This window comes from Phyllobates terribilis, unplaced genomic scaffold (assembly GCF_046119375.1).
Source record: "Phyllobates terribilis strain yellow unplaced genomic scaffold, ASM4611937v1 Scaffold_11__3_contigs__length_659146591, whole genome shotgun sequence".
NCBI classification, from domain to species: Eukaryota; Metazoa; Chordata; class Amphibia; order Anura; family Dendrobatidae; genus Phyllobates; species Phyllobates terribilis.
In genome coordinates, this window is record NW_027362771.1 from 427,547,659 (window position 1) to 427,573,377 (window position 25,719).

At 41.4% G+C, this 25,719-nt stretch overlaps 1 protein-coding gene across 16 annotated transcripts in view; it reads right to left on the reverse strand.

Annotated features, from left to right (window-relative positions):
* PPIP5K1 (diphosphoinositol pentakisphosphate kinase 1) overlaps positions 1 to 25,719 on the reverse strand; it is a 204,372-nt gene that overhangs the window by 77,340 nt on the left and 101,313 nt on the right. For all 16 annotated transcript variants that reach the window (XR_012251298.1, XM_073653167.1, XM_073653162.1 and 13 more), the window contains exons 19-24: positions 25,258 to 25,481; positions 23,230 to 23,357; positions 21,961 to 22,075; positions 19,994 to 20,101; positions 10,246 to 10,362; positions 8,120 to 8,284 (exon numbers count right to left, since the gene is read on the reverse strand). Coding sequence is in view for 15 of the 16 variants with exons in the window: in XM_073653167.1 (XP_073509268.1) it covers positions 8,120 to 8,284; positions 10,246 to 10,362; positions 19,994 to 20,101; positions 21,961 to 22,075; positions 23,230 to 23,357; positions 25,258 to 25,481 (857 nt within the window). In the remaining variant the exon portion in view is untranslated. The remainder of the gene's footprint in view (positions 1 to 8,119; positions 8,285 to 10,245; positions 10,363 to 19,993; positions 20,102 to 21,960; positions 22,076 to 23,229; positions 23,358 to 25,257; positions 25,482 to 25,719) is intronic.

A 25,719-nucleotide genomic window follows, 5' to 3' on the forward strand; every position in this document is an offset into this window, starting at 1 on the left:
CACACAGATATTCTCCTAAGAAAGCCAAAACCTCACTTTTACTTTCTTAAATATTCAAGTTTATTAACCTTTTGGTCTGAACGATAGCACTTTAGTTGTTCAATAATAAAATTAATCATCAAAAATACAAGACTGTCTAATAATTAATAGGTCACCAATGTTAGATTGTTGAGGATCTGGCACAGAGTCAAAATACCACAGATTCTTACACGGTGTAGTGGCCGTCCTCAGGTACTGCAGCTCAACACTCATTCTTTTCATTAAAGGGGTTGTCCACTACTTTTACATTGATGCCCTATCCGTAGGACAGGGCATCAATGTATGATCGGCCGGGGTCAAGCACGCTGCACCCCCGCCGATCAGCTGTTATCGGTGCCGGCGGCCGGAAGTGCTCACCCACGGGGCTCCACCGTCAAGTGGTAGTGGCCGCCACGGTGTACTGCAGATCCGCCTCCCATTCCCATTCGGCACCCGCCGCCGATAACAGCTGATCGGCGGGGGTGCCGCGTGAGGGACCCCCGTGGATAGGGCATGTGGATAGGGCATCAATGTAAAAGTAGTGGACAACTTCTTTAAGAACCGAGCTACAGAATCCAAGAACAACCCTGTACTCTTTGTACTTCTGGGTGTCACTGGCCAAAGTTGCTGCTGGTTATGTGGGTGCTGTGAGTGGATCCCAGCAATGGGCCCTGCGTCTATGAGACACTTAAGGCATATCCTGTGGAGATGCCACAAATAGAGTGGATATGACAATTTACACACCACTGTTAAAATGCCATATTTTGTCATGTAAAAAAAAATCATACCAAGAAGAATAATTTCAGAACTTTTCCACCTTTAATGTCACCTATAATCTGTACAATTCAATTGAAAAATAAACTGAAATATTTTCGAGTGGAAAAATAAATAAATTAAGAATTAAAATAACGTGGTTGCATAAATATGCACACCCTCAAACTAATACTTTGTTGAAGTACCGTTTAAATTAATGACAGCATTGTCTTTTTGGGTAGTAGTCTATCAACATGGCACATCTCGCTTTGACAATCTTTGCCCACTCTTCCCTGCAGTAGAGCTCCAAAATTGTCAGATTGTAAAGGCATCTCCTGTGTACGGCACTCTTTAGGTCAAGTGGATTCAGGTTTGGGTTCTAGCTAATCCATTCTTTTGTTGATTTGGAGGTATGGCCATAGTGTCGTTGTCGTGCTGAAATGTGAAATCCTCTTTATTTTAAGCTGCAGGTCTTGTAGCAAAATTGACTGATATTTGGAACTGTTCGTAATCCAACTTGACTAAAGGTCTAGTTCCAGCGGCTGAAAAACAACCCCAAAAGCATAATGCTGCCTCCACCATGCGTCACTGTGGGTATGGTGTTCTTCGGTGATGAGCAGTGTTGGCTTTGCGCCAAGCATAGCTTTTGGAATTATGGCCAAGAAGTTCAACCTTTAAGCTATGTTAACACATGTTGGGTTTTTCAGCGTCACAAATCTGCAGCAAAACCTAATCTCTGGAAGGAAATCAGCTGTGTCAAAAACGCAGGTTTTGCTGCGCTTTTTCAGTGTTTTTTCACTGTCCTTCTGTCTCTATTTATGCATGTACATAAAGTTCTGTGAAAAAAAAAGAACCCCATTCTATTTTGCCAACAAAAACGCTGATGCAAATTTTGGTGCATTTTTTCAGCGTTATTTTCACCACCCATTACTTCCTATGGGTGAAAAAACATTGAAAGAAGAAGTGACATGCTCTATTTTCTAAAAACCCAACCAAGGCACAAAATACGCAACAAAGAAAAACCATGATGTGTCAACAGAGAATTCTGGGTTCTCATAGATTTTGCTGTTACTGCAAAACGCAGCTGAAAATTTGCATAAAAATCTGCAGAAAAAAACGTTGAAAAACCCAACATGTGTAAACATAGCCTTATCTTATCAGACCATAATACGTTTTCCCACATAATTTTGGCAGACTTGATGTAAGTTTTGGTAAAACACAGCCGGGCTTTGGAAGTTTTTTCCTTTGTATTAAAGGGGTTGTTCACTACCTTATATGATCCCCCAATGAATCCCCCCAGGGCCCATAAGTGTTTCTCTAAATATCTTGTGGTGCCTTTTCTGTCTGTGAGCGGCGCTATCACTGGCTACTCACAGGCATCACGTGACCCCCGGCTGCAGCCGGATCTGACATCCGCTAATGTCACGTCAAGTTCCGGCTGCAGCAGGGGTTACTCACTTCTGCGTTCCACAGTGGATGCTGGGCTTGGGCGGGGCGTCACACCCGGCATCCACCGAGCGCTCTCCCTCTCCTCATTCACTGGGAAAGCGAGCGGTGGATGCTGGGTGTGACGCATGGGGTAACCCCGCCCACAGCCCAGCATCCACCGCGGGGAGCGCATCACTGATGTCACAGCTCACTTGAAGTGACATCAGTGATGGGTCACGTGATGTCTCTGAGCGGCCAGCAAGGCACCGCAAGGTATTTACAAAAACACTTCAACACTTCTGGGCTCCGGGGGGGATACATAGGAGGGTTCATATAAAGTAGTGGACAACTTCTTTAACAATCTTCAATCTTGTTCCCTACATATGAAGAATACGGAAGATTGTTGTCACATGCAGTACACAACCATTTCTTTAATTTTTGTTATTTTCACACCCCCTCCTCAAAATGATTTCAGTTTTGTTTTCTCAATGGATTTGTACAGATTATGGGTGACAATAAAAGGGGGAAAAAGTTTTGAAATAATTTTTCTTTGTATGATTTTTTTTTTTACATGACAAAAACCTCGCATTTTAACAAGGGTGTGTAGACTTTTATATCTGCTGTATCTAAGATGGGAATATTCTTTTAGCCCCTTTCACAACCATCACACAACAGTCCTATAAAACAGTATGAACACAGTACATCTGATAACGTAGGCATGTGTACAGTCATGGCCAAAAGTATTGAGAATGAGACAAATAGTAATTTTTCCAAAGTTTACTGCTTCATTTTTTGTAATGGCAATTTGCATATACTCCTGAATGTCAAAGAGTGATCAGCTTAACAGCAATTACTGCACTTGCAAAGTCAATATTTGCCCAGAAAATGAACTTTAACCCCCAAAACACATTTCAACATCAATGCAGTCCTGCCTTAAAAGGAGCAGCTAACATCGTTTTAGTGATTGATCCATTAACACAGGTGTGGGTGTTGATGAGGACAGGGCTGGCGATCAATCAGTCATGATTAAGTAAGAATGACATTACTGGACACTTTAAAAGGAGGTTGGTTCTTGGTATCATTGTTTCTCTTCAGTTAACCATGGTTATCTCTAAAGAAACACGTGCAGCCATCATTGCACTGCACAAAAATGGCCTAACAGGGAAGAGTATCGCAGCTACAAAGATTGCACCTCAGTCAACAATCTATCGCATCATCAAGAACTTCAAGGAGAGAGCTTCCATTGTTGTCAAAAAGGCTCCAGGGCGCCCAAGAAAGACCAGCAAGCGCCAGGACCGTATCTTAAAACTGTTTCAGCTGCGGGATCGGACTACCAGCAGTGCCGAGCCTGCTCAGGAATGGCAGCAGGCTGGTGTGAGTGCTTCTGCACGCACTGTGAGGCGGAGACTCTTTGAGCAAGGGCTGGTTTCAAGCAGGGTAGCAAAGAAGCCACTTCTCTCCAGAAAAAACATCAGGGACCGACTGATATTCTGCAAAAGGTACAGGGAGTGGACTGCTGAGGACTGGGGCAAAGTCATTTTCGCTGATGAATCCCCTTTTCGATTGTTTGGGACATCTGGAAAACAGCTTATTCGGAGAAGAAGAGGTGAGCGCTACCACCAGTCTTGTCTCATGCCAACTGTAAAGCATCCTGAAACCATTCATGTGTGGGGTTGCTTCTCAGCCAAGGGAATCGACTCACTCACAGTCTTGCCTTAAAACACAGCCATGAATAAAGAATGGTACCAGAATGTCCTCCAAGAGCAACTTCTCCCAACCGTCCAAGAGCAGTTTGGCGCCCAACAATGCCTTTTCCAGCATGATGGAGCACCTTGCCATAAAGCAAAGGTGATAACTAAATGGCTCATGGAACAAAACATAGAGATTTTGGGTCCATGGCCTGGAAACTCCCCAGATCTTAATCCCATTGAGAACTTGTGGTCAATCATCAAGAGACGGGTGGACAAACAAAAACCAACAAATTCTGGCAAAATGCAAGCATTGATTATGCAAGAATGGACTGCTATCAGTCAGGATTTGGTCCAAAAGTTGATTGAGAGCATGCCAGGGAGAATTACAGAGGTCTTGAAGAAGAAGGGGCAACACTGCAAATATTGACTTGCTGCATTAACTCATTCTTACTGTCAATATAACCTATTGGTACTCATAATATGATTGCAATTATATTTCTGTATGTGATATAAACATCAGACAAACACTAATAAAAACCAGAGGCCAGCAAATCATGTGAAAATATAATTTTGGTGTCATTCTCAAAACTTTTTGCCATGACTGTACAATGACAATTTTTTATCAGGGCTCTATCAGGATGCAGGATCCACGGACATTTCCAAGAGAGAAGCACACAACCACTGTTTATAAGTAATAGTAAAGCTACGTGTAAAAGTGCAGGGCCTAGAAAGAATATGATGTGGTAAGAAGAGGCATTTAAAGTTTAAAGAGGACCAAGTCACCAGGTCAAAAGTGACAAGTTTTAGCTTTTATTTCATTTGCGTTGCTTGACTGAGTAATATTGTTTTTGTTTTTTAAAAAAATCCATCATATGGTTCCAGAGATATGCACCTTTTTATTTAGTGCTAATTTTATGGACTTTAACAAGGGGGCATTGCTGACAGGATAATTATTCAGATCACCCTGAAGTTATGACCCCAGAAAATCCTTTGAGCCAAGCCCCCTTGTAAAGACAATAAAAATTAGCATTAAATAAAAAGGCTCTTTTCTCTGGCAACGCATAGTGGATTTAAAATTCTGTAAAAAACAAAAATCAACCAAATACTATATGTATGTATATTACATCAGCACCAAACATGTATATGCGGTGACATTTATGCAACATTTTGGTAAACTTGACAAACATTTTCTATAAATGACTATGGGTGGGAACAAAAAATAAATAAAAAGTACGAACATTTATACAATTTGTAATGATGTGATAGAGCTGACTGTGTGTGTCTATTACCAGGCTTTCACTCTTAATGTTGGTCACTGTTCCTGGTCATAAATATTGTCATGGAGAAGACAAGTTATTAAAGCTAGCAGGAACGAGTCAGAGTACAAACTAAGCAACACTTAGATGGCGACAATGTAGATTAGACGGGACTAACACACACAAATGTCTGAGAGATACATTGCTATAATAGGTTCATAAGAACATAGCAATTGCTCAAAAGCAATTACATTCTGCTTGAAGATAGCAGACAGTGATAGCACATTGCTAGGATATGTCATCACTTTCTTATCTGCGGGGGTGCAGTGGCTGGGACCCCTGCTGATCTTCAGAATAATTTGGGTGCAGGGCTAGTTAAATGCTGTGGCTGCTTCACAATTTTTCCCTAAATAGCTGTGCTCCTGTCGCAGTGCAGGAAAAGAAATTTGTAGAAAGTCAAAAATAAAATAAAAAAAGATTCAAACTAAAGTATGAAAAAAGAATGGAAAAATATTTTGCCGCTAAAAACTGTTTTATGTAAAAAACAAAGTTAACAAAAAAGTACACATTTGGTCTTGTCGCATTGAACAACACAAGCTCTAAAACGATGAACATAGTAAAAAAAAAAAAAAAACATGAGAAAAATGTAGCTTTTTCATTATACGGACACACAAAAATGGAATAAAAAGTAATCAAAAAGTTGTATAGAAAAAAGAATTGCACATCAACTTCAATTGTTTTCTGTGCAGCCCATTTGCCTTGCAGAGTTTGAGACCCCTGGCTTAATCCCTACCTCACCACTGCTTCTTAGGCTATGTGCCCACGATGCAGAAATGCTCCGGATTTTTTCCTGAGCATTTCCGCATGTCCCTGGCAGAAAAAACGCATGCGGATTGTACATGTGGATTGTACATGCGTTTTTCCTGCCAGGGACATGCGGAAGTGAAGCGTTCTTCACATGCATTTCCGCATGCGGGTTGAAAAGCGCTTTCCAAGCGATTTTAGCATCACTAGGAAAGTGCTTGTCAACCTGGTCACACTATATAAATCCATGCAACCGGCATGGATTTATATAGTGTGACCTTAAAGAATGGTAAGAAATAAAAAAATATATATATACTTACCTTCTGATGGCCCCCGCAGTCTTTATTCGCTCCGTCCTGGCTTGCCGGCAGCTCGCGGTACACTGAAGGACCTGCCGACGTCAGCGTCGCGTGACCCGTCACATGACTAAATGACATCAGCGAAGGGCCTTCAGTCCACCGCGATCTGCCGGCAAGCGAAGACAAGCACACCGGGGGCCATCAGAAGGTAAATATAATATTTTTTTTTCATTTTATTCTTCTTTTTTTTTTTACAGGTTCTATGGTACCCGGATCCGGAAGAGAGTCTCCTCTCCTCCACACCCGTGTACCATCCGCACATTGAAACACATGGATTCCACATGTACAGATCCAGTGATGCGTAATCCATGCGTTCCAATGCAAGTCAGTGGCGGCGAAAAAGCAGCGCTTCCGCAAAATAATTGCTAGTGCTGCGTTTTTTTCCGCAATGATAACCCGCAGCGGAAACTTCCACAGCATGTGCACAGCACATGCCGATTATCATTGGGGAACATGGCAGGCCTTCTATCATGCGTTTTTTTTAAGCGTTTCTGCAGCGTTTTTGCCGCTGCGGAAACGCTTAAACGCATCGTGGGCACACAGCCTTACAGTCTTTGTTTAAAGGTAAACAGAACTGTCATCCCATCTACAGCATGTGAATGAAGTAGCCAATCACTCAGCCCACTGATTGGCTGCAGCGGTCAAATACTGCAGATGGGAGGTCACGGTTGAAACCATGTCAACAAAGAGCAGCAGACAGATGGTACTGGAGCGATAGAGACCACGTCTTGATTTTGTCATTTGTAACTAGTTCAAAAGGAGAAAATTCCTTTAAAATTTAATAAAACCACAAACAAGTGTAGTTACACGGGATTCAATAAGCAGAGCTAATGTTTGTTTTTTTTAAGAGGTTGTCCACTACTTTGTCATTGATGACCTATTCTTAGGATAGGTCATCAATATCTGATAGGTCAAGGTCCGACATCCCGCTGACTAGTTGCGCGCCGTGGCGGTGGCGGCAGCTGCCGGCCTGAAACGCCCAGTTGCGGAGCTGCTCCATCTTCTGATAGTGGCCGCAGCAGGGTACTAAACATTCGCCTCCTTGATTTGAATAGGAGGTGGATGCGCAGTACCCTGCCACAGCCACTATCAGAAGATGGAGCAGCTCCACAATCGAGCAGCGCCGGCCGGCAGCAGCTGGTGACACTAATAAAAGCTGATCGGCGAGGGTGCCGGACCCTGAGCCATCAGACATTGATGACCTATCCTAAGGATATGCCATCAATGACAAAGTAGTGGACAATCTCTTTAAAGGAACCAAGAAAGTTCTACAGGATAACTACGGTCAAACATAGAGGTAGGCGGTTTTCTAGGGTTTTGAATGACAGTTTCATTGCATTCAAGCAAAAGCTCTCAACATTACAGCGCAGCTAGTGATTTTAATAAAAAATGTCTTGGATCTGTATATTTCTGTTAAGTCCCAACCCCATCAGGAGAACGGCTATGACTTAATAATTTCTTTTACAGTTCTCCAAAACAGAAGATTGTGCCAGTACAACATCGGGGTTATTATTTTCTAGTCCGGGAATGAACTTATCCTGTAAAGATGATCATTCCTTTTCAATAACAACAGGATATAACAGCACAATAATCAATACTGGTGGCTTTTCCAAATCCAACTAGGTTAGGTGCAGCAGAATTAGATTTTAGAAAATGCATTGTATTGCATGATTTCTCTTTATGTCAGTGAGGTTATTTAGAAACAAGAAGGTAAAAGCAGTCATAATGTACATTACGCTCCATGGTACTGCAGAACAGGCAACAATTTTCACACTGAAAAAGTACAGAATTATGTCCATTAGGTGTTTACCTCCATGGACCCAGTTTTCCTAGCTCGGGTAAGGGGCGATTTCCGGTGAATGCTGATTGGCTCTGAAGGCAGTGGTGACATAAGTATAGATCTGTCTACATCATCGGTTCCTTTTGCTTTGGTCAAGTCTTCCAGACTCCCTTGATCTGTTTTTTTGTCTTCATTCTGGTGTAAACAGGAAATACAGTGCTTAATACAGGGCTACTATGTTTTTTTAGAGAACTGACATAATGGGAACCTGTCATTAGAATTGTGCTGTCTGGACTATGGGCAGCACGAGTCAGAGCCTGGCTGTGTGACTGGTTTAATGCTGCAGAGGACACAGTCTGAAAAGTCAGCCTGGGACTATAGGGAGAGACCCTATGTGTGTACATAGGGAGAGACCTGTCAATCAACTGGAGCAAATTAGGGAGAAGCTGGCGGGGATCATCATCGGACTAATCAAGTCCCTCACTATGGTCCCTGGCCAACTCTTCAAGTCATGTTTTTTTATGAAACACTGCAATGTAAAAACATGCCTGGCTGCACTCGAACAGTGAGGATCTGATTCATGCTGCCCGTGGTTCAGGTAACATGAATGTAATTACAGATACTTTTAAAGGGTTATTCCCATCTTCAAAGATGGGTAAAATTGGAACATACTAGTAAAAGCAAGCAACTTTCCGAATCACATTTTATAAAAAATCAACCCCCTATCCTGAAAATTAAAATGTAATTTCTTTTTTATCATTGCCTAAATTACTGGCCACTGCTGATTATCAATGCTAGCCGAATGCACGCAGTGCTTACAAGCTCTTTCCAATTGAGTTTGTAAGTTCTGCATTGAAGCTGGCCGTGATCACTGGAGTTGTTATCTCCTGATATATCGGAAAGTGTACAGTTCAGGCTAGTAGTGCAAGGAGGAGCGCACTCCTTTTCCCACTAAGTAAGCAGGAAGCCTGATGTTCACAGAGGTCAAGCAATTGGGAATTTGAAAATTAAAAAATTTTAATTACAAATTAAGCAGCAAAAGACACCTGTTCACTATATTCAAGACCAAACTATGAAGGCAAACATCCTAGTCAATTATAAAAACGGTACAAAATTTGTATAAAATTTCTACAATAACGCATAATTGCATATCACGAGGAGCTTCTGAGTAAGACAAAGATGATGCAACTCAATTGGATCATTAATTAATAGCCTCAGATTTACAGTGGTGTCCATAAGAGATGTTGTGGACCTTGATACTGTATGGCTTCACACTAGCTCAAGTTATGCCAAAATTGTCTGCATTCTATGCAGCCTGACTTATTGTGGGGCTATGGGTCTCCGGGGAGCCACCCTCTTCCACAGTCTGCCCTGCCTATATGTCACTAAAAGGGTTGCACAGACATAGAATACTGTCTCTAAGGACTGGACAGGACCTTAGATTACAATAAAATGTGACCTTCACAACAACGTCATAGCATTTGAACGTTTCACAGGTTACAAACAAAAATTCTCAAGCACAACTTGATTGCAGGTCCTCAAAAATGTAGCATTGTTCTTTCGCAACTCTGAAGACCAGTGTCCTCTCTGTTGCTGAACTGAGAAGCTGTGCCTCACCACAGACATGTCTCACAGGGGATGGTTGGGGCCTGCTACTACCTCAGCACAAGTGGCAAGTACTTCTGGCTGTACAGGTGGTGTAAGCCACATGGCCCTCTTCTATCACCTCCTCTCCATGTAGCACCAAGGACTGAGCATGCATCAAAATCAGGCTCTGCCTTAGGCTACACTGATGCCGGGCTCCACTTTACTGGAACCTGGTGACCAGGAGGGACACGATAAGTGTTTGATGGCAACCATGATCATGGCCAGCCAAACACCCAACTCAGTAAGAGGAAACAAACTAACATAAATGAGGGCCAAGTCACAAAAAGAAGGGTGGTGAGGGTTCCCCCTTACAAACTGAAATATTTTATTTATTTAATTAAATTGCAGAACATTAATACAATATTATTGGGATAAGGCTGTGTAGGTTATTGAAAGCATCTGAACAAATGGAGGTGGATAGAACTGGTAAAAAAAATAATGTATTTCAGCAAGCTAAAAATTTATCGAAGATTTACTGTAACTCTACTCAAATTAGAAGGCAAACATACTTCTGCAGATGCGGGCCGAAAACCAAAGCCCAGGGGGGCCTTTTCATCTTCTTCACAGCCCTTGACTCCTGGACTGAAGTGAAGCTCAACATGAAATCTTTCTTCTGAAGAGGCGTCCTGCAATCAGATAATAGCAGGAATTATCAGGATACATTTAATGACATTAACTTCAAAGACTGACTGATCACTTGCTGCCAAATATTTCCTACCCCTTCATAGGTGCCATTGTCACAAGATGAAGGGTATTCACATCACCTGTCTGTGGTTATGTTATGGCTGCTTGCTGTATATCATGCTAACTAAAAGTGCACACAATCGGTTTCAGAGTAGTGTAAAATGATAAAAGCAGTCTCACCCATGCCCTTTTCCCACAACACTTTTTTGGGGATATTCTGGTAAATTTATGCAAACTGCCTAAAAGAAAAACTTGTCTTGGTTGTCCAAAATAACCAATCACAGCACAGCTTTCAATTCTTAAAGGGAACTTGTCATGTAAAAAAATACTATTAACCTGCAGATATGGAGTTAATCTGCAGGTTAATAGCATTCTGAAGCTGCTCAGCTCCTGTACTGAGAGCCCCGCGGCCTGGAGGAAATGAACTTTATTCCCCCCTGACAGTCTCGGGCTTTTAGTCATAGGGGTGGGCCGAGACTGCTTCAGTCACCACTCAGTGCATAGTGAGCGATGGCTGTGACCACACTCCAGGTGCTGACCGATAGCCAGCCGTAATGCCGAGCCGGCTGTCTGTTAGTTCCAGTAGCATGGCTACAGTCATGGCTCACCAAGTACTGAGTGGTGACTGAAGCAGCACCGGCCCACCTCTATGACTGAAGGCCCGAGCTTGCTGAGAAGAATAAAGTTAATTTCCTCCCGGCAGCGGGCACTCAATGAGGGCACTAGGCAGGTTTAGAACGCTATTAACCCGCAGATTAACTCCATATCTGCAGGTTAATACCGCTTCTATACATGACAGGTTCCTTTTAAAGGGAAGCCATCATTAGTAAATGACCTATTGTGTAAATCAGGATTTTTGTATTTAAAGTATTCTGTAAAAAAAATGTTGCCAATATGTTTTATTTTCATATTAAGATCTTTAACCCTTTCCCAACATTGGACGTACTTGTATTTCCAATGTCGGGTCTCCTTTGTAGATGGCAAGCTCATGAACTGTAGGCAGACACTGGCTGTGATAAACAGCATGTAACAGCCACTAACAGCAGAGGGAAAAATGGTAATGACTGAGCCCAAAGCAATATAATCAATGTAGAAAATGAACCTTTATTGAATAAAAACAATCATGGTCTAAGCATGAGTACAACAGTAAAAGGCATGTCTCTGAAAAACGCGCTGGCGCTGGCGTCATTCCAGCAGGAGAGAACAATTATGGCTATGTTTTTGTAAGCTAACCCATTATCACTTTGGTACTACCTTTGTTAATTAATTAACATCCCTATCCCAGTATGTTAGGAGACATGTATGCCTCATTATGTGTCCTCTCCTGTTATGTTTGACGCCTATCTTTTATAAAAAATATTTTTCTACATTGATTATTGCTCTAGGTGCATTACCATTTTTTTCCTCTGCTTTCTTGTGTTTACTCATTGGTTTGCCCTATATTCAGGCTCTCATTACATACCCTCATTCATATGTCACTAGACTTTATACTATCTTACACACCCTCTACAGGGTATTTTTTTTTTCTGTTGAGTCCATTTGATTTAGAACATTTTTTATTCTATAAAAATTTGAATCACTCTCATTTTTTCCCATTATAATGGATCTGTCAGCATAATTTTAATCCCCAATTATTTATAGGTGCATGTGACTCTTTCAAAGATAAATTTAGCAATATCTTTACATGGCCAGTCTCTCCTTTACTGGGAAATCAAATGAAGCTGAAGAACTATTAGTAGAACTGAAGCCTCTGTCACTCCAGCTCTATACACAACTGATGGTTGTCCCCTTCTTACTAATTCATAAATATAGCCCTCCCAAGTCATTTCTTTTCCCTTGTTCTGCTGTGTTACATAGCTCTATACCCTGCACAGCGTCGCTTCTATGCTGTGTGACTTCTCAGTAATGGCCTGACCATGTAAAGGTATTGCTGGACTTGTCTGTGAAAGAGATCCATGCACCTATAGTTTCGGGTGTGAAATCCTGCTGACAAATTCCCTTCAAAAATAAAGAAATAATAAAAATGAAAAAACTAAACATATTTGCTATCGCTGCGTCCGTAAAAGTCTGATCTATCAAAATGTAAAATTAAGTACCCTAATTAGTAACAGCATAAAAAGAAAATCAAAATGCCAGAACATGCCATTATTGTGGAGCCAGGAGATGGTGTTGTTTTTGATTCACTTTATGAGACGTCACCTTTTGTATTAAGACTAGTTTGGAAACACTAACCACAAAGCCATCTGAAATGTTCTAGTATTCACGTGTATTAGGACATGTAACCACTTTACAAGAATGATAAATAATTAGGGTCTTTAGAAAAAGTAATTTGTCATTTTTTATGTGTAGGTATTCAGACTTGCAAGACCATTATCTCTAAAAGTGCTTAGTAAAGTATCCAAACTGAAAACTACAAAACACGGCAGATCCGCACAGGAAAAAAGTGCATTCAAACGAAAACCATCAACTAAATAGCACATCACACTGACCTGCACATACAGCGCAGGATTAGGCTATGTGCCCACGATGCAGAAATGCTCCGGATTTTTTCCTGAGCGTTTCTGCATCTCCCTGGCAGAAAAAAACGCATGCGGATTGTACATGTGGATTTTACATGCGTTTTTCCTGCCAGGGACATGCGGATGTGAAGCGTTCTTCACATGCATTTCCACATGCGAGTTGACAAGCGCTTTCCTAGCGATTTTAGCATCACTTGGAAAGTGCTTGACAACTTGGTCACACTATATAAATCCATGCAACCGTCATGGATTTATATAGTGTGACCAAGTTATAGTAAAAGAATGGTAAAAAACAAACATTATACTCACCTTCCGATGGCCCCCGGTCTCCTTGTCCGATGCGTCTGGCGTGTTGGGCGGCTCGCGGTGGTCTAAAAGGACCTTTGCCGATATCAGCAGTCGCATGACCTGTCACATGACTAAATGACGGAATGGAAGGTCCTTTTAGACCATCATGAGCTGGCGGGAAGCCAGGACGCATCACTATGGAGACCGGGGGCCATCAGAAGGTGAGTATAATGTATTTTTTTTTATGACCCGGGTACCATCCGCACATTGAATCGCTTAATATCCGCATGTGCACATGTAGTCATGCAGATATTAAGCGATTCAATGCAAGTCAATGCCGCGATTACGCAAAATAATTGGTAGTGCTGCGGATTTTTACGCAATGATAATCCGCAACGGAAATTTCCGCAGCATGTGCACAGCACATGCGGATTATCATTGGGAAACATTAGATAATAATTAGCAAAAGATAAAACAATGTCTCTTTATTATAACTTTTAATATAAAACAGCTAGATGCTGGACAAAAACTGGACACAAAGCATATAAAAAGACACACACAGTGTACTGATAGATAGAAAGAATGAATGTAAGGTCAGCCTGTTTAAGACTTGACCTGACTGAAGCAAGATGTATGATATGATGGAACCCCTGAAAATATAGGGCCCTACAGAAAAAAAAATGTGTCGCACCAAAGGTCATAGAGACCCATATAAAGTGAAAATAATGTGACACATACACTACCACAAACGAAGGACAGTACACACAAACCAACGCACTAAATGCGTAAAAACTAATAGTTATTAGAGTATGTTAATGGATAGTGGTTAAATAATGTCATATACCACTCAAACCATTCAAGTCTACCATCTCTAATAGTGCCTAAAGATTGGACCAGTGCACATTGAAGGCTGCCTAGTCATATAATCTACCATCTCTAATTGTACCAAAAATTAAACCAGTGCACACTGAAGGCTACCTGGTCAAATAATCACAGCAACATATCTGAGTCAGTGGGTACAGCTGTCTCTCACACACTGCTGTATATCCACATAATCAATAGATTTGCAAAAAATAGGAGACACTCATAGCTCAATAGAAAGAAACCACTACTTAGCTTTCCAGTGTTATTAGCAGTGCTCCATTAATAAGGCTTGCTCCCGACGCGTTTCTCCTTCATCATCAGGGGAGTTCATAGCCCAGTATTCTGCACCATCACAAAGGTACATACACTGTGTTCCAAATTATTATGCAAATAATATTTTCTCAGATTTTCCCAAATTACCTATATGAATTGCAGTCATTGTAATTTTCCAGTCAAATAACTATTAGAGTACAACTGAAAGTTTTTTGTACAAACTGCCTATGATAACAGTATATTTTTAAAAAAAATAAAAAACTCAAACTGCACTCAAAATGCATGTTCCAAATTATTATGCACAGCAGAGTTTTCAACCTTTTCATTTTAATAAAGAACAAAAAAATGGTCATTTTTGAAATTCTAAGCATTAGCAGGTTATTACAAACTGAAATCAAACAGTTTTCAACTCAAAACTTTATTCTAGGTGATGTTACATTTGCACATAGGACCCCTTGTTCGAAAGGAGCTTCTGAACTCTCTCGTCCATTGAATTTGTCAGGTTTTGGATGGTTTCTGCTTTAATTGTTTTGCATGAGGACAGAATACCCTCCCAGAGCTGTTGCTTAGATGTGAACTGCCTCCCGCCATCATAGACACTCCTTTTGATGATGCTCCAGAGGTTCTCAATGGGGTTGAGGTCAGGGGAGCATGGGTGCCACACCATAAGTTTGTCCTCTTTTATGCCCATAGCAGCCAGAGATGCAGATGTGTTATGTGCAGCATGAGACGGGGCATTATCATGCATGAAAATGATCTTGCTGCGGAATACACGGTTCTTCTTCTTGAACCATGGAAGGAAGTGTTGTTTGAGAAACTCAACATACATTATGGAGTTCATCTTGACCCCTTCAGGGATCCTAAAAGGGCCGACAATCTCTCTCCCCATGATTCCAGCCCAAAACATTACTCCACCTCCTCCTTGTTAGCGCCGTAGCCGTGTTTGCATGGGGTGTCCATCAACCAGCCATCCTCCACTCCATCCATCTGGACCATCGAGATCATTTCATGCATGATAATGCCCCGTCTCATGCTACACATAACACATCTGCATCTCTGGCTGCTGTGGGCATAAAAGGGGACAAACTTATGGTGTGGCCCCCATGCTCCCCTGACCTCAACCCCATTGAGAACCTCTGGAGCATCATCAAAAGGAGTGTCTATGATGGCGGGAGGCAGTTCACATCTAAGCAACAGCTCTGGGAGGGTATTCTGTCCTCATGCAAAACAATTGAAGCTGAAACCATCCAAAACCTGACAAATTCAATGGACGAGAGAGTTCAGAAGCTCCTTTCGAACAAGGGGTCCTATGTGCAAATGTTACATCACCTAGAATAAAGTTTAGAGTTGAAAACTGTTTGATTTCAGTTTGTAATAACCTGCTAATGCTTATAATTTCAAAAATGACCATTTTTTTGTTCTTTATTAAAATGAAAAGGTTGAAAACTCTGCTGTGCATAATAATTTGGAACGTGCATTTTGAGTTTTTTATTTTTTAAAAAATATACTTTTATCATAGGCAGTTTGTACAAAAACCTTTCAATTGTACTCTAATAGTTATTTGACTGGAAAATTACAATGACTGCAATTCATATAGGTAATTTGGGAAAATCTGATAAAATATTATTTGCATAATAATTTGGAACACAGTGTATGTTGAGAAAAGATTGTTCCTGTGTCTTTTATACACGCCACACGCTGACGTGCAGCATGCTTCCGGATTGTCATGTTTCAGCTAGGTGACGCACATCCTGCCGGATTCATCTCACATCCGGCTCTCGCAGCGAACCGTGGAACGCATAGTGCTGCGCATGCGCGGGCACGGATCCCGCAGTCATCTTGTGCACACACGAACTCGCTCAGATCAGAGGCCATATACCTACAAGCAAACCGCCATGGAGGCAGCTCCAGCCCCCCAAACATAAACCACATTAGAGGAACCGCCTTATAAGACAGTGCCAATGTAGATGATCATGCCAGCCACCATGAACCTGTCAAAATGATCATAAACCACCAAACAGGAGATGCAGTGTCTCTGTAACCTTGAGAATGATCGTACCATCACGATTAAACCATCTGACAAGGGCGATAATATTGTTATCATGGATTCCTTGTCCTATAAAGAGACTTGCATGACCCTGCTTAGAGATCGTACCAGTTATGAAGTCGTGGCGGGAAATCCCACGGTTGGTCTCTTGAAGGAACTTAAGCGTCTCGTTGAGGAAGGAGTGCACAATGGTGTAATCGATAGGAAGGAGGGAGACTTCCTCTGCCCCACATACCCCACCATGGCCACCTTTTACTGTCTCCCTAAGGTACATAAGGGACTTGACCCCCTTAAGGGTAGACCTATTGTTGTAGGCACTAACAGTTTAACACAGAACTTGGGGATTTATCTGGGCCAGATATTAAAACCATTTGTGGGGTCCTTGAGCTCGCATGTCCGTGACACCACAGATCTACTGGGAAAGTTGGATGGTATTTGTCTAGAGCCCGATATGATTCTGGGCAGTATAGACGTGGAGGCACTATACACATCAATCCCACATGACAAGGGTCTTCGGGCCGTGGACCACTATCTGAGTACGAGAGGCGGTCAATTTACCAGACATAACAAGTTTATCTTACAATCATTGGAGTTCTGTCTGAAGAACAATTTTTTTCTATTTGACAATAAGTACTTCCACCAGCTCAGGGGCACAGCGATGGGGTGTCCTTGCGCCCCTTCGTATGCAAATTTGCTCCTGCGCTGGTGGGAGGAAACGATGGTCTTTAGTGAACCTCCGGTCCCCCTATGTGACATGGTGATCATTTGGTTACATTATATTGATGACATCTTCGTTGTGTGGAAGGGATCTGAGGCCCTTTTTAGTGAGTTTGTCAAGCAGCTCAACATTAACAACATTGGCTTACGTTTCACGCATGAATGTAACAATGCTGTCCTACCATTTCTTGATGTTTGCATCCGTAAAGGTGATAATGGTGAATTGACTACGAGCAATTACCGGAAACCCACGGCCACTAACTCTTTATTGAGGTGGGAGAGTGGACACCCAGGCCCACTGAAAAAAAAGGTATCCCTAAGGGGCAATACCTAAGGATTCGCAGAAACTGTTCTGACATCGGCAGGTTTAAAGCACAAGCTGATGATTTACATGAACGGTTTACTGAGAGGGGGTACCCTCAAAAAATCCTAATTGAGGCCTATAAGAATTCCATCAAAAAAGAACGCAGGGATCTACTCATCCCCAGGGTCAATAATAATGAATCGAACCTAACCCGTTTCATTACTACCTACTCCAATGAAGCTAATGGTTTTAGGAAGATCCTTAAACGTCACTGGCCAGTGTTGTTAATGGATGCAGACATCAAGGATACAGTTGGGGCCCTTCCTCAGGTCACCTATCGCAGGGGTAGGTCTTTAAAGGATAGACTGGTTCACAGTCATTTTACAGACGATTCACATCCATCTTGGTTAAGCACCCAAGTCAAGGGGTGCTTTAAGTGTGGTCATTGCAGTGCCTGTGTATCGGTGGCACAGGTCAAAGGCTTCACCAGTAACATGACGGGTAAACACTATACCATCCGACAGTTCATTAACTGCCGTACTGCTCGGGTGGTCTACAAGGCAACGTGTGACTGTGGTGTCGAATATGTGGGAAAGACTAAACGTGAGTTTAGGAAGAGGATCAGGGACCATATACGTGACATCGTCAATAAAAGGGATACTCCAGTTGCCAATCACATCAACAATGTTTATAGTGGCAACTTAGACTGCTTGCGATTTGTAGGCATTGACAGAATTAGGCCTCCAGTTAGAGGTGGGAATTGGGATCAAAAGATCCTATAGAAGGAATGTAAATGGATCTTTTGGTTGAGAACCATGCAGCCTCACGGCCTTAATGAACAACTTTCCTTCACCTCTTTTTAATAACAGGGTCAGTATAGGGACCCAGTTAGTGAGGGATAGCCGCCGTTGAGTGGGGGCGCCACTTGCGTAGTCCCCCTAGGGTGCCAACCTCCACGGTAGGTAGGGACCAGCTTAGAGAGGGCCTAGTTCATAGAACCAGCAATAGATCCTCTTTCTGTTCCCTCCTACTCCTTCCTCACTATGTCCTCTCCCATGTTTTTGAGTCACATCTTTAACACGACTTGCGAGTTCAGGGACCCCAATTATACCACATTTGTATATCTGGTCCTAATTGATGAGACCGACCTCCTTAGCCTCTATATGTTTGTTTTCCACCACCTTTTGGTCTGGTATGTTGGATGTCTAATTATCATGTCCAGGAATTGACCTTCCCTGTGGTCTATGATCATTTTGACAGGTCCATGGTGGCTGGCATGATCATCTACATTGGTACTGTCTTATAAGGCGGTTCCTCTAATGCGGTTTATGTTTGGGGGCTGGAGCTGCCTCCATGGCGGTTTGCTTGTAGGTATATGGCCTCTGATCTGAGCGGGTGCGTGTGTGCACGAGATGACTGCGGGATCCGTGCCCGCGCATGCGCAGCACTATGCGTTCCACGGTGCGCTGCGAGAGACGGATGTGAGATGAATCCGGCAGGATGTGAGTCACCTAGCTGACACATGACAATCCGGAAGCATGCCGCACGCCGGCGGTCAGCGTGCGGCGTGTATAAAAGACACAGTAACAATCTTTTCTCAACATATGTACCATTGTGATGGCGCAGAATACTGGGCTATGAATGGGCTATGCACTCCCCTGATGATGAAGGAGAAACGCGTCGGGAGCAAGCCTTATTAATGGAGCACTGCTAACAAAACTGGAAAGCTAAGTAGTGGTTTCTTTCTATTGAGCTATGAGTGTCTCCTATTTTTTGCAAATCTATTGATTATGTGGATATACAGCAGTGTGTGAGAGACAGCTGTACCCACTGACTCAGATATATTGCTGTGATTATTTGACCAGTTAGCCTTCAATGTGCTCTGGTCTAATTTTTGGTACAATTAGAGATGGTAGATTATATGACTAGGCAGCCTTCAATGTGCACTGGTCCAATCTTTAGGCACTATTAGAGATGGTAGACTTGAATGGTTTGAGTGGTATATGACATTATTTAACCACTATCCATTAACATACTCTAATAACTATTAGTTTTTACGCATTTAGTGCGTTGGTTTGTGTGTACTGTCCTTCGTTTGTGGTAGTGTATGTGTCACATTATTTTCACTTTATATGGGTCTCTATGACCTTTGGTGCGACACATTTTTTTTTCTGTAGGGCCCTATATTTTCAGGGGTTCTATCATAACATACCACTTGTTTCAGTCAGGTCAAGTCTTAAACAGGCTGACCTTACATTCATTCTTTCTATCTATCAGTACACTGTGTGTGTCTTTTTACATGCTTTGTGGCCAGTTTTTATTCAGCATCTAGCGGTTTTATATTAAAAGTTATAATAAAGAGACATTGTTTTATTTTTTGCTAATTATTATCTAATATTTGGTACCACATTTTCGCTATATATTTTCATTGGGGAACATTGCAGACTTTCTACCAAGCGTTTTTTAAGCGTTTCTGCAGCGGAATTGCACAGCCTTACATTAGCTTCTTTGCCGTCCATGCTGACAAATAACAGAACACTTGGATTTTTTTTTTAACTTACCTTATTGTTGTCTTCATACAACATAATCACAATCTGCGTCATGTAGTTTAGCTCTGAGACAGCACTTAAATAATCCATTGCTCTTTTCCACTGTTGATCTTTAGACTCCTGGAAAAAGAAAGTAATTTGGCTCTAGTATTACCAATTATGTATTGTATGTCGATATCCTTTTCCCATTGTAATCTGCCACATTCAACAAAAAGAATACAATTGGCCGATAATGGTGACAAATTGTAGCACAGAGCCAAATCCATTTGTCGATAAGTCAAAACTGCTAAACAGGACCCTGCTGGGCTAAAGATTAGAAATGTCTCACACAATATAGAGACCTCTCATCATGATGGGTTTAACACATGTCTTTATATATAGGAGGTATTGCCATCCAAGACATCACACCATGCAGCCATAAAACCTTACATATACTGTAAAAAAGGTGCGTCCGTGCTGACTACAGACCAGTGCCATGTCAATGAACAATGTGTGTGGAGACACAAGGAACTTCAGGCTGGACTTTTCTAAGCATGGACACAGTTTATTTATTTTAATGTGCAAATGTGCTAATAAAATATACATAAAATGGTATATATATATATATATATATATATATATATATATATATATACACAGGTGCATCTCACTAAATTAGAATATCATCAAAAAGTTAATTTATTTCAGTTCTGCAATACAAAAAGTGAAACTCATGTCATATAGAGTCATTACAGACAGAGTGATCTTTTTCAAGTGTTTATTTCTATTAATGTTGATGATTATGGCTTACAGACAATTTTACCCTTGCAGACCTGTGTTATCATTTTGTTTCTCCCACTGATAGCAATCAATCAGTTGAAAAAAGACACGTCCTTCAAAGTCAACCGAGGGATGAGGACTTTGTTGCATATTTTTTCCTCAGTGCATTAGTATTGTGACCTAGTTTTGGTGAATACAGCTGCTTTTTTGTGTAAAAGTGTTTTTGAGTTTTGGGTCGTTTTCGGCGAGTTGCTTTTACATGTTAGTGTAGGGACTCGCAAGACAATGAGGAACCTTGACGTGGGTTGCATGATTGCGTATTTTGGCTAAAACATCGACCAATACATCATGTATTTTTTACTTTTTTAACTTATTTTTGTTGTACCTTTTGCAGGATGCTGTCAGACCCTATAATGTTGGTTGGGGAGATTTAGGTGTCAGTCCTTCTGGGATGCACTTACATAGTACTGGGCTGCTCATCAGATCCAATATGGACGTTACCAATAGGCTGTAAGCCAGACACTGTGCATCACACATCTCTGTGTGACTGGCGCCCTATACAAGCCTCATCTGTGTATATTTAGAACACCCCCTCTGTGAATGGTCAGTCTGTGAGTTGTTGCTTCATCAGTGTTTTTGCACTTGTGCTGCTTCTTCCTGTAATGCATTAGTATTGTGACTTAGTATTGGTAAATACGGCTGTTTTCATACTGTGATGTTTTTTAAATTTTATGTGCTTTTAGGGATTTGCTTTTACATTTTTTCTCAGACCATAGTAAGGTAGAAAGGGCTGCTGTTTTTTGGCACAAGGTTAGAGGAGGCTGGGTTTTTATAAAGCTGGGAAATTTGCATCACCTGGGCTTTCCTAATGATGACAGTGAACAAGCCACATCCCTAACAGGCTAATTAAGGCCTGAAACTTGGTCAAAGTTATCAGAGCACACAAATCTCCAAGGGTGCCCAAACTTTTGCATCGGCCCATTTTCCTTTTTGTAATTTGAAAAATTACAAATTTTTTTTTTTTGCCTAAAATATAAAAGATAATGTGTCATCTTTAACGTTAGGCATTTTAGAGCTTATTTCATCTTCCAACTTGCTTAACTGTTCACAATAACAGTAATTTTGACCAGGGGTACCCAAACTTTTACATGCCACTGTAATTACAACAGTTGCATCATGTACCACAAAAAGGTAAAACAGTTGCTATACAACGCACTCACATCCAAGAGCCCTCCATAACGAAAAATGCTCAGCAGAGAGTGCACATGGCTTTCACTGGTGAAGTAAAGGCGCGTTCTCACATGACGCCCTGGAGAAAGAACTCCTCTTGAATAACTAGAAAATAGGATACAAAATACAATACAACAAAACACTTAAACATTGTAAATTGCAAGCAATAAATGATAGTCGTAAGAGAAAAGTTAACCCTATATAGGGAGTAAGGATCAGATCACAACAGACTGTGCTGGTACAGGAGGGTATTTAGAACAACGGACCACAATATATCCATGTCCGTTATAGATTGTAAGCTTGTGAGCGGGGCCCTCACTCCCCCTGTAACTGCTGAACTATGTGTTACTTTGTAATGTCTTTATTGTCTGGTCATGTTCCCTCTTCATTGTAAAGAGCTGTGGAATATGTTGGCACTAAAGAAGTACAATTATTATTATTATTTATGTCTCCAACATTCCCCATACTGTAGACCTGACTACCCTACCAGACACTCTCCCACCAGCCAAACCTGATAACTAGCTTCCTCACAAAAGTGTACAACCTGCGATAGCCAATCTTTACTACATAACTGTATAAGCAGCAGCCTCTCTCCTTCTGTGCCAGATGCCAAATAAGCTCATATATATTATACTTCTAATTAACTAATATTATTCATTTAAATCTTTTCTGTACTATACATGTGCAGCACTCTGGAAGGCAGGGCTGTGGAGTCGGTGTCCATTTTGGTGGAGTTGGAGTCAGTATAAAATCAACTGACTCAGACTCCTAAAATATATAATAAATTGGGTACAGTGTGTGCTGAATATTTTTTCATAGGAATTTGGGAAAGTTATGAAATGTCCTATAAATGTCTGTTCTGTTCCTGATCTAAGGATCTCGGCTTTTAGTTGAGATGAATCTGTGCTGCCCTTTATGTACACGCTCAGTAGTGAGGCCGGGCTGTGGAGTCGTGGTCATGGAAATTGAGGAGTCAGAGGTTTGGCTTACTGACTCCACAGCCCTGTTGGAAGGTAATGTTGATTTACAAATATTATTTCTCCTCCTACTAAACATAACATAAAATATATCTATATGAAGGAAGAAAGGGAGCACAATTCTGTTGCTGCGTCCAGGTATTTATTAAAATGGTATAACTAGAACATTTGAAAATATTGTGCTTTTTTTTGTCAGAAATGAAGCTTTCTTAGGTTGCAAAGCAAATCATTTTGTGCATCTAACAACAACCCACACAATGGCATTAGTGTGATATAACTCACAGTGGATGCAGCTTATTCACAGACTCGTCCTCGTGAGTTCTCTGAAGGTCCAGCAAGATCTTATTAATTAGTGGAAGGCAATATCCCAATGCGATCTCCAGTTTTTCTTCTTTATTAATCCCATATTCCTACAAAACACAGAACAGGCCATGACTTGATATTTGCAAAGAATGTGGTAACTCACAAAACACAGTGCCTGTGTATAATTGGGGTCAGCATGTAGAAGCTTCCAACTAATAAGAAAAATGTTTTGTAATCTAATTATCAGAAAAATGGCTTTGCGGCTGGGAGACAGGTCCAGGAGATCATAGCTACTCCACATGAAGATTTCTAGCCCTACTTTTAATGAGGCTCCTAATCTAAATGATATAAGACCAGATTCAAATCCCCATGCTCACTCTCTTCCATACTGTCCTAGTTAGTGTGTATGGGCTGCTCTCAGGGGAATGGATGCCCACCCCTCTACTTCATGCAAGTTCTTTGGAAACACATATTGTAATACATTATCACGATGCTTTCTACAGTCCCTTTGTAGACCATTCTGATATGTGTAGGAGATGCAGAGAGGAATTCAGTATGGGACACCTGTACTGCATAACATCTGTCTAGGAGATCCAGAGAAGCTGACGTATGGCGAGAATGAACATGGCTCTAATGTTTGTGCATACGTAGAACTGAAAACTAGGCTCCTGTGCTTTGTACTATCTACTTGCCTTGTTGTGCTTAAGTATTGGAAAACCACAAATAGCAGGATACGTTCGCGGAAAAACTATGGAGAGAAGATTTGATAGACAACACTAATCTGGAGGACAGATATGCTCTACTCTGGCAATTTTGGCTATTGTACTAAGAATCCAGTTTGAGCTTGGCGGAGATCCACTCTCATATTGGTACTGGTGCGACGTAAGCAGATTTGTTTGGGGTTGAGACAAAATCATACATGCCGTATACATTTTTTCTATTCTTTTGTCCTCCCCCTTTTCCTCATTTCCTCATCTGCCCCAATCATGTTCCTGCAAGGTTGTGAATGTCTGCTATTCACTTAATATTATTTTTGTTATATGGACTTGATAACCGTTTTAAAAACTCAGTGAATTTGGCCCCTTGCACATTTTGTATCTGGATCTTCCTTTTCAAAGACATGTTTACAATACATATTGTATATGTGTTATTAAATACACTTAACTTGATGAGGCTGATGTACAAATTGTGAAAAGAAATTCATGTCAGAAAGGCTTTTTTAAAGATTTCCTGCCTCATTAATATCATTTTAAAGGGGTTGCCTCATCTTCACAAACACGTAAATTCAAAGTTGCTTGTCTTATCAAACACTTTGCACATTTTACTAGCTTTTAAAAATTCTCTCTATTTTCAACATTGGAAGTTTATTGGTTACTGCTCATTGCGTAGGTTACTGGCCACCTCTGCCGTCTATCAGTGGTGGTCAGTTTCCTTGGCAATGAGCGTGCTTGCAATCTCTGTGCTTTCATACAGTGCTTTAAAGCTGATCACTGGATGAGTTCAGCCCCAGGGCCCATGTGCTCCTCCGATGCTGCAGAGGCAAACCTGGTTCACCTTGCAGCATTAGAGAGAGAATAGTTCAGACAAGCAGTGTAACCATGCCGCTGGTACAAAATGTTGTCCGGTCTAGAATGACAAGTCTGCAGTCACTGTATGTAACTGCAGACTTGATAATCCTAGCTGCGCTGGGAACGGCGGTCAAGCATGCAATATGCATACTTCCAGGCAGAAACTGTCTAATGGGTGCGGCCTCGCTCAATACACTGGCGAATCCTTGCAGTGCACAGTGCGTGAGCTGGGAGGATTCACAAGTCTGCAGTCACACAGAGTGACTGCAGACCTGTCATTCTAGATCAGACAACCCCTTTAACGTATAAAGCTTGGATTGTGAAATCTGGTGACTGATGATAAAGTCAATCTAGAACAAATGTTAATTAAAATAAGACAAGAAGATTTATACTGTTCCATTTGAAGGATACACTTACAATAAATGATGACTACACCGACCTGTGGAATTATGACATCTGCTAAAGATTTAGAAAGTTTGAAGAGTTCATCAGTCCCGTCCATGTTGAGTGAGCTGTTGTGCTGGACATCATACTTGACACAATCATAAATATCAGGAATCTTGCTGATATCATAACGCCCACTTTTCATGCGAAAATCCCTCTCTAGCTTGGTCCATCGCTGTAACATCAGCTCCAAAGTCTCACTATGATATAACTGTAGCTCTAGGAACAAAGGCATTTTTAGTAGTACCACATACACCAGCCTAGTAGTATGCATTCCATATTTACCCCTTTGAGGACTACGCTTAATTTAGCCTTCAAGGGGTTGCCCAGGCTTGGGGCATAAGTCTGAAATCACTGCAGATTTGTGAATCCTCACAGCGCGCACACTGCACACTGTAAGGATTTTCCAGTTCCAAGAGTCGACGGTCATTTGATTGCAAGTATGTAATTTGAATAT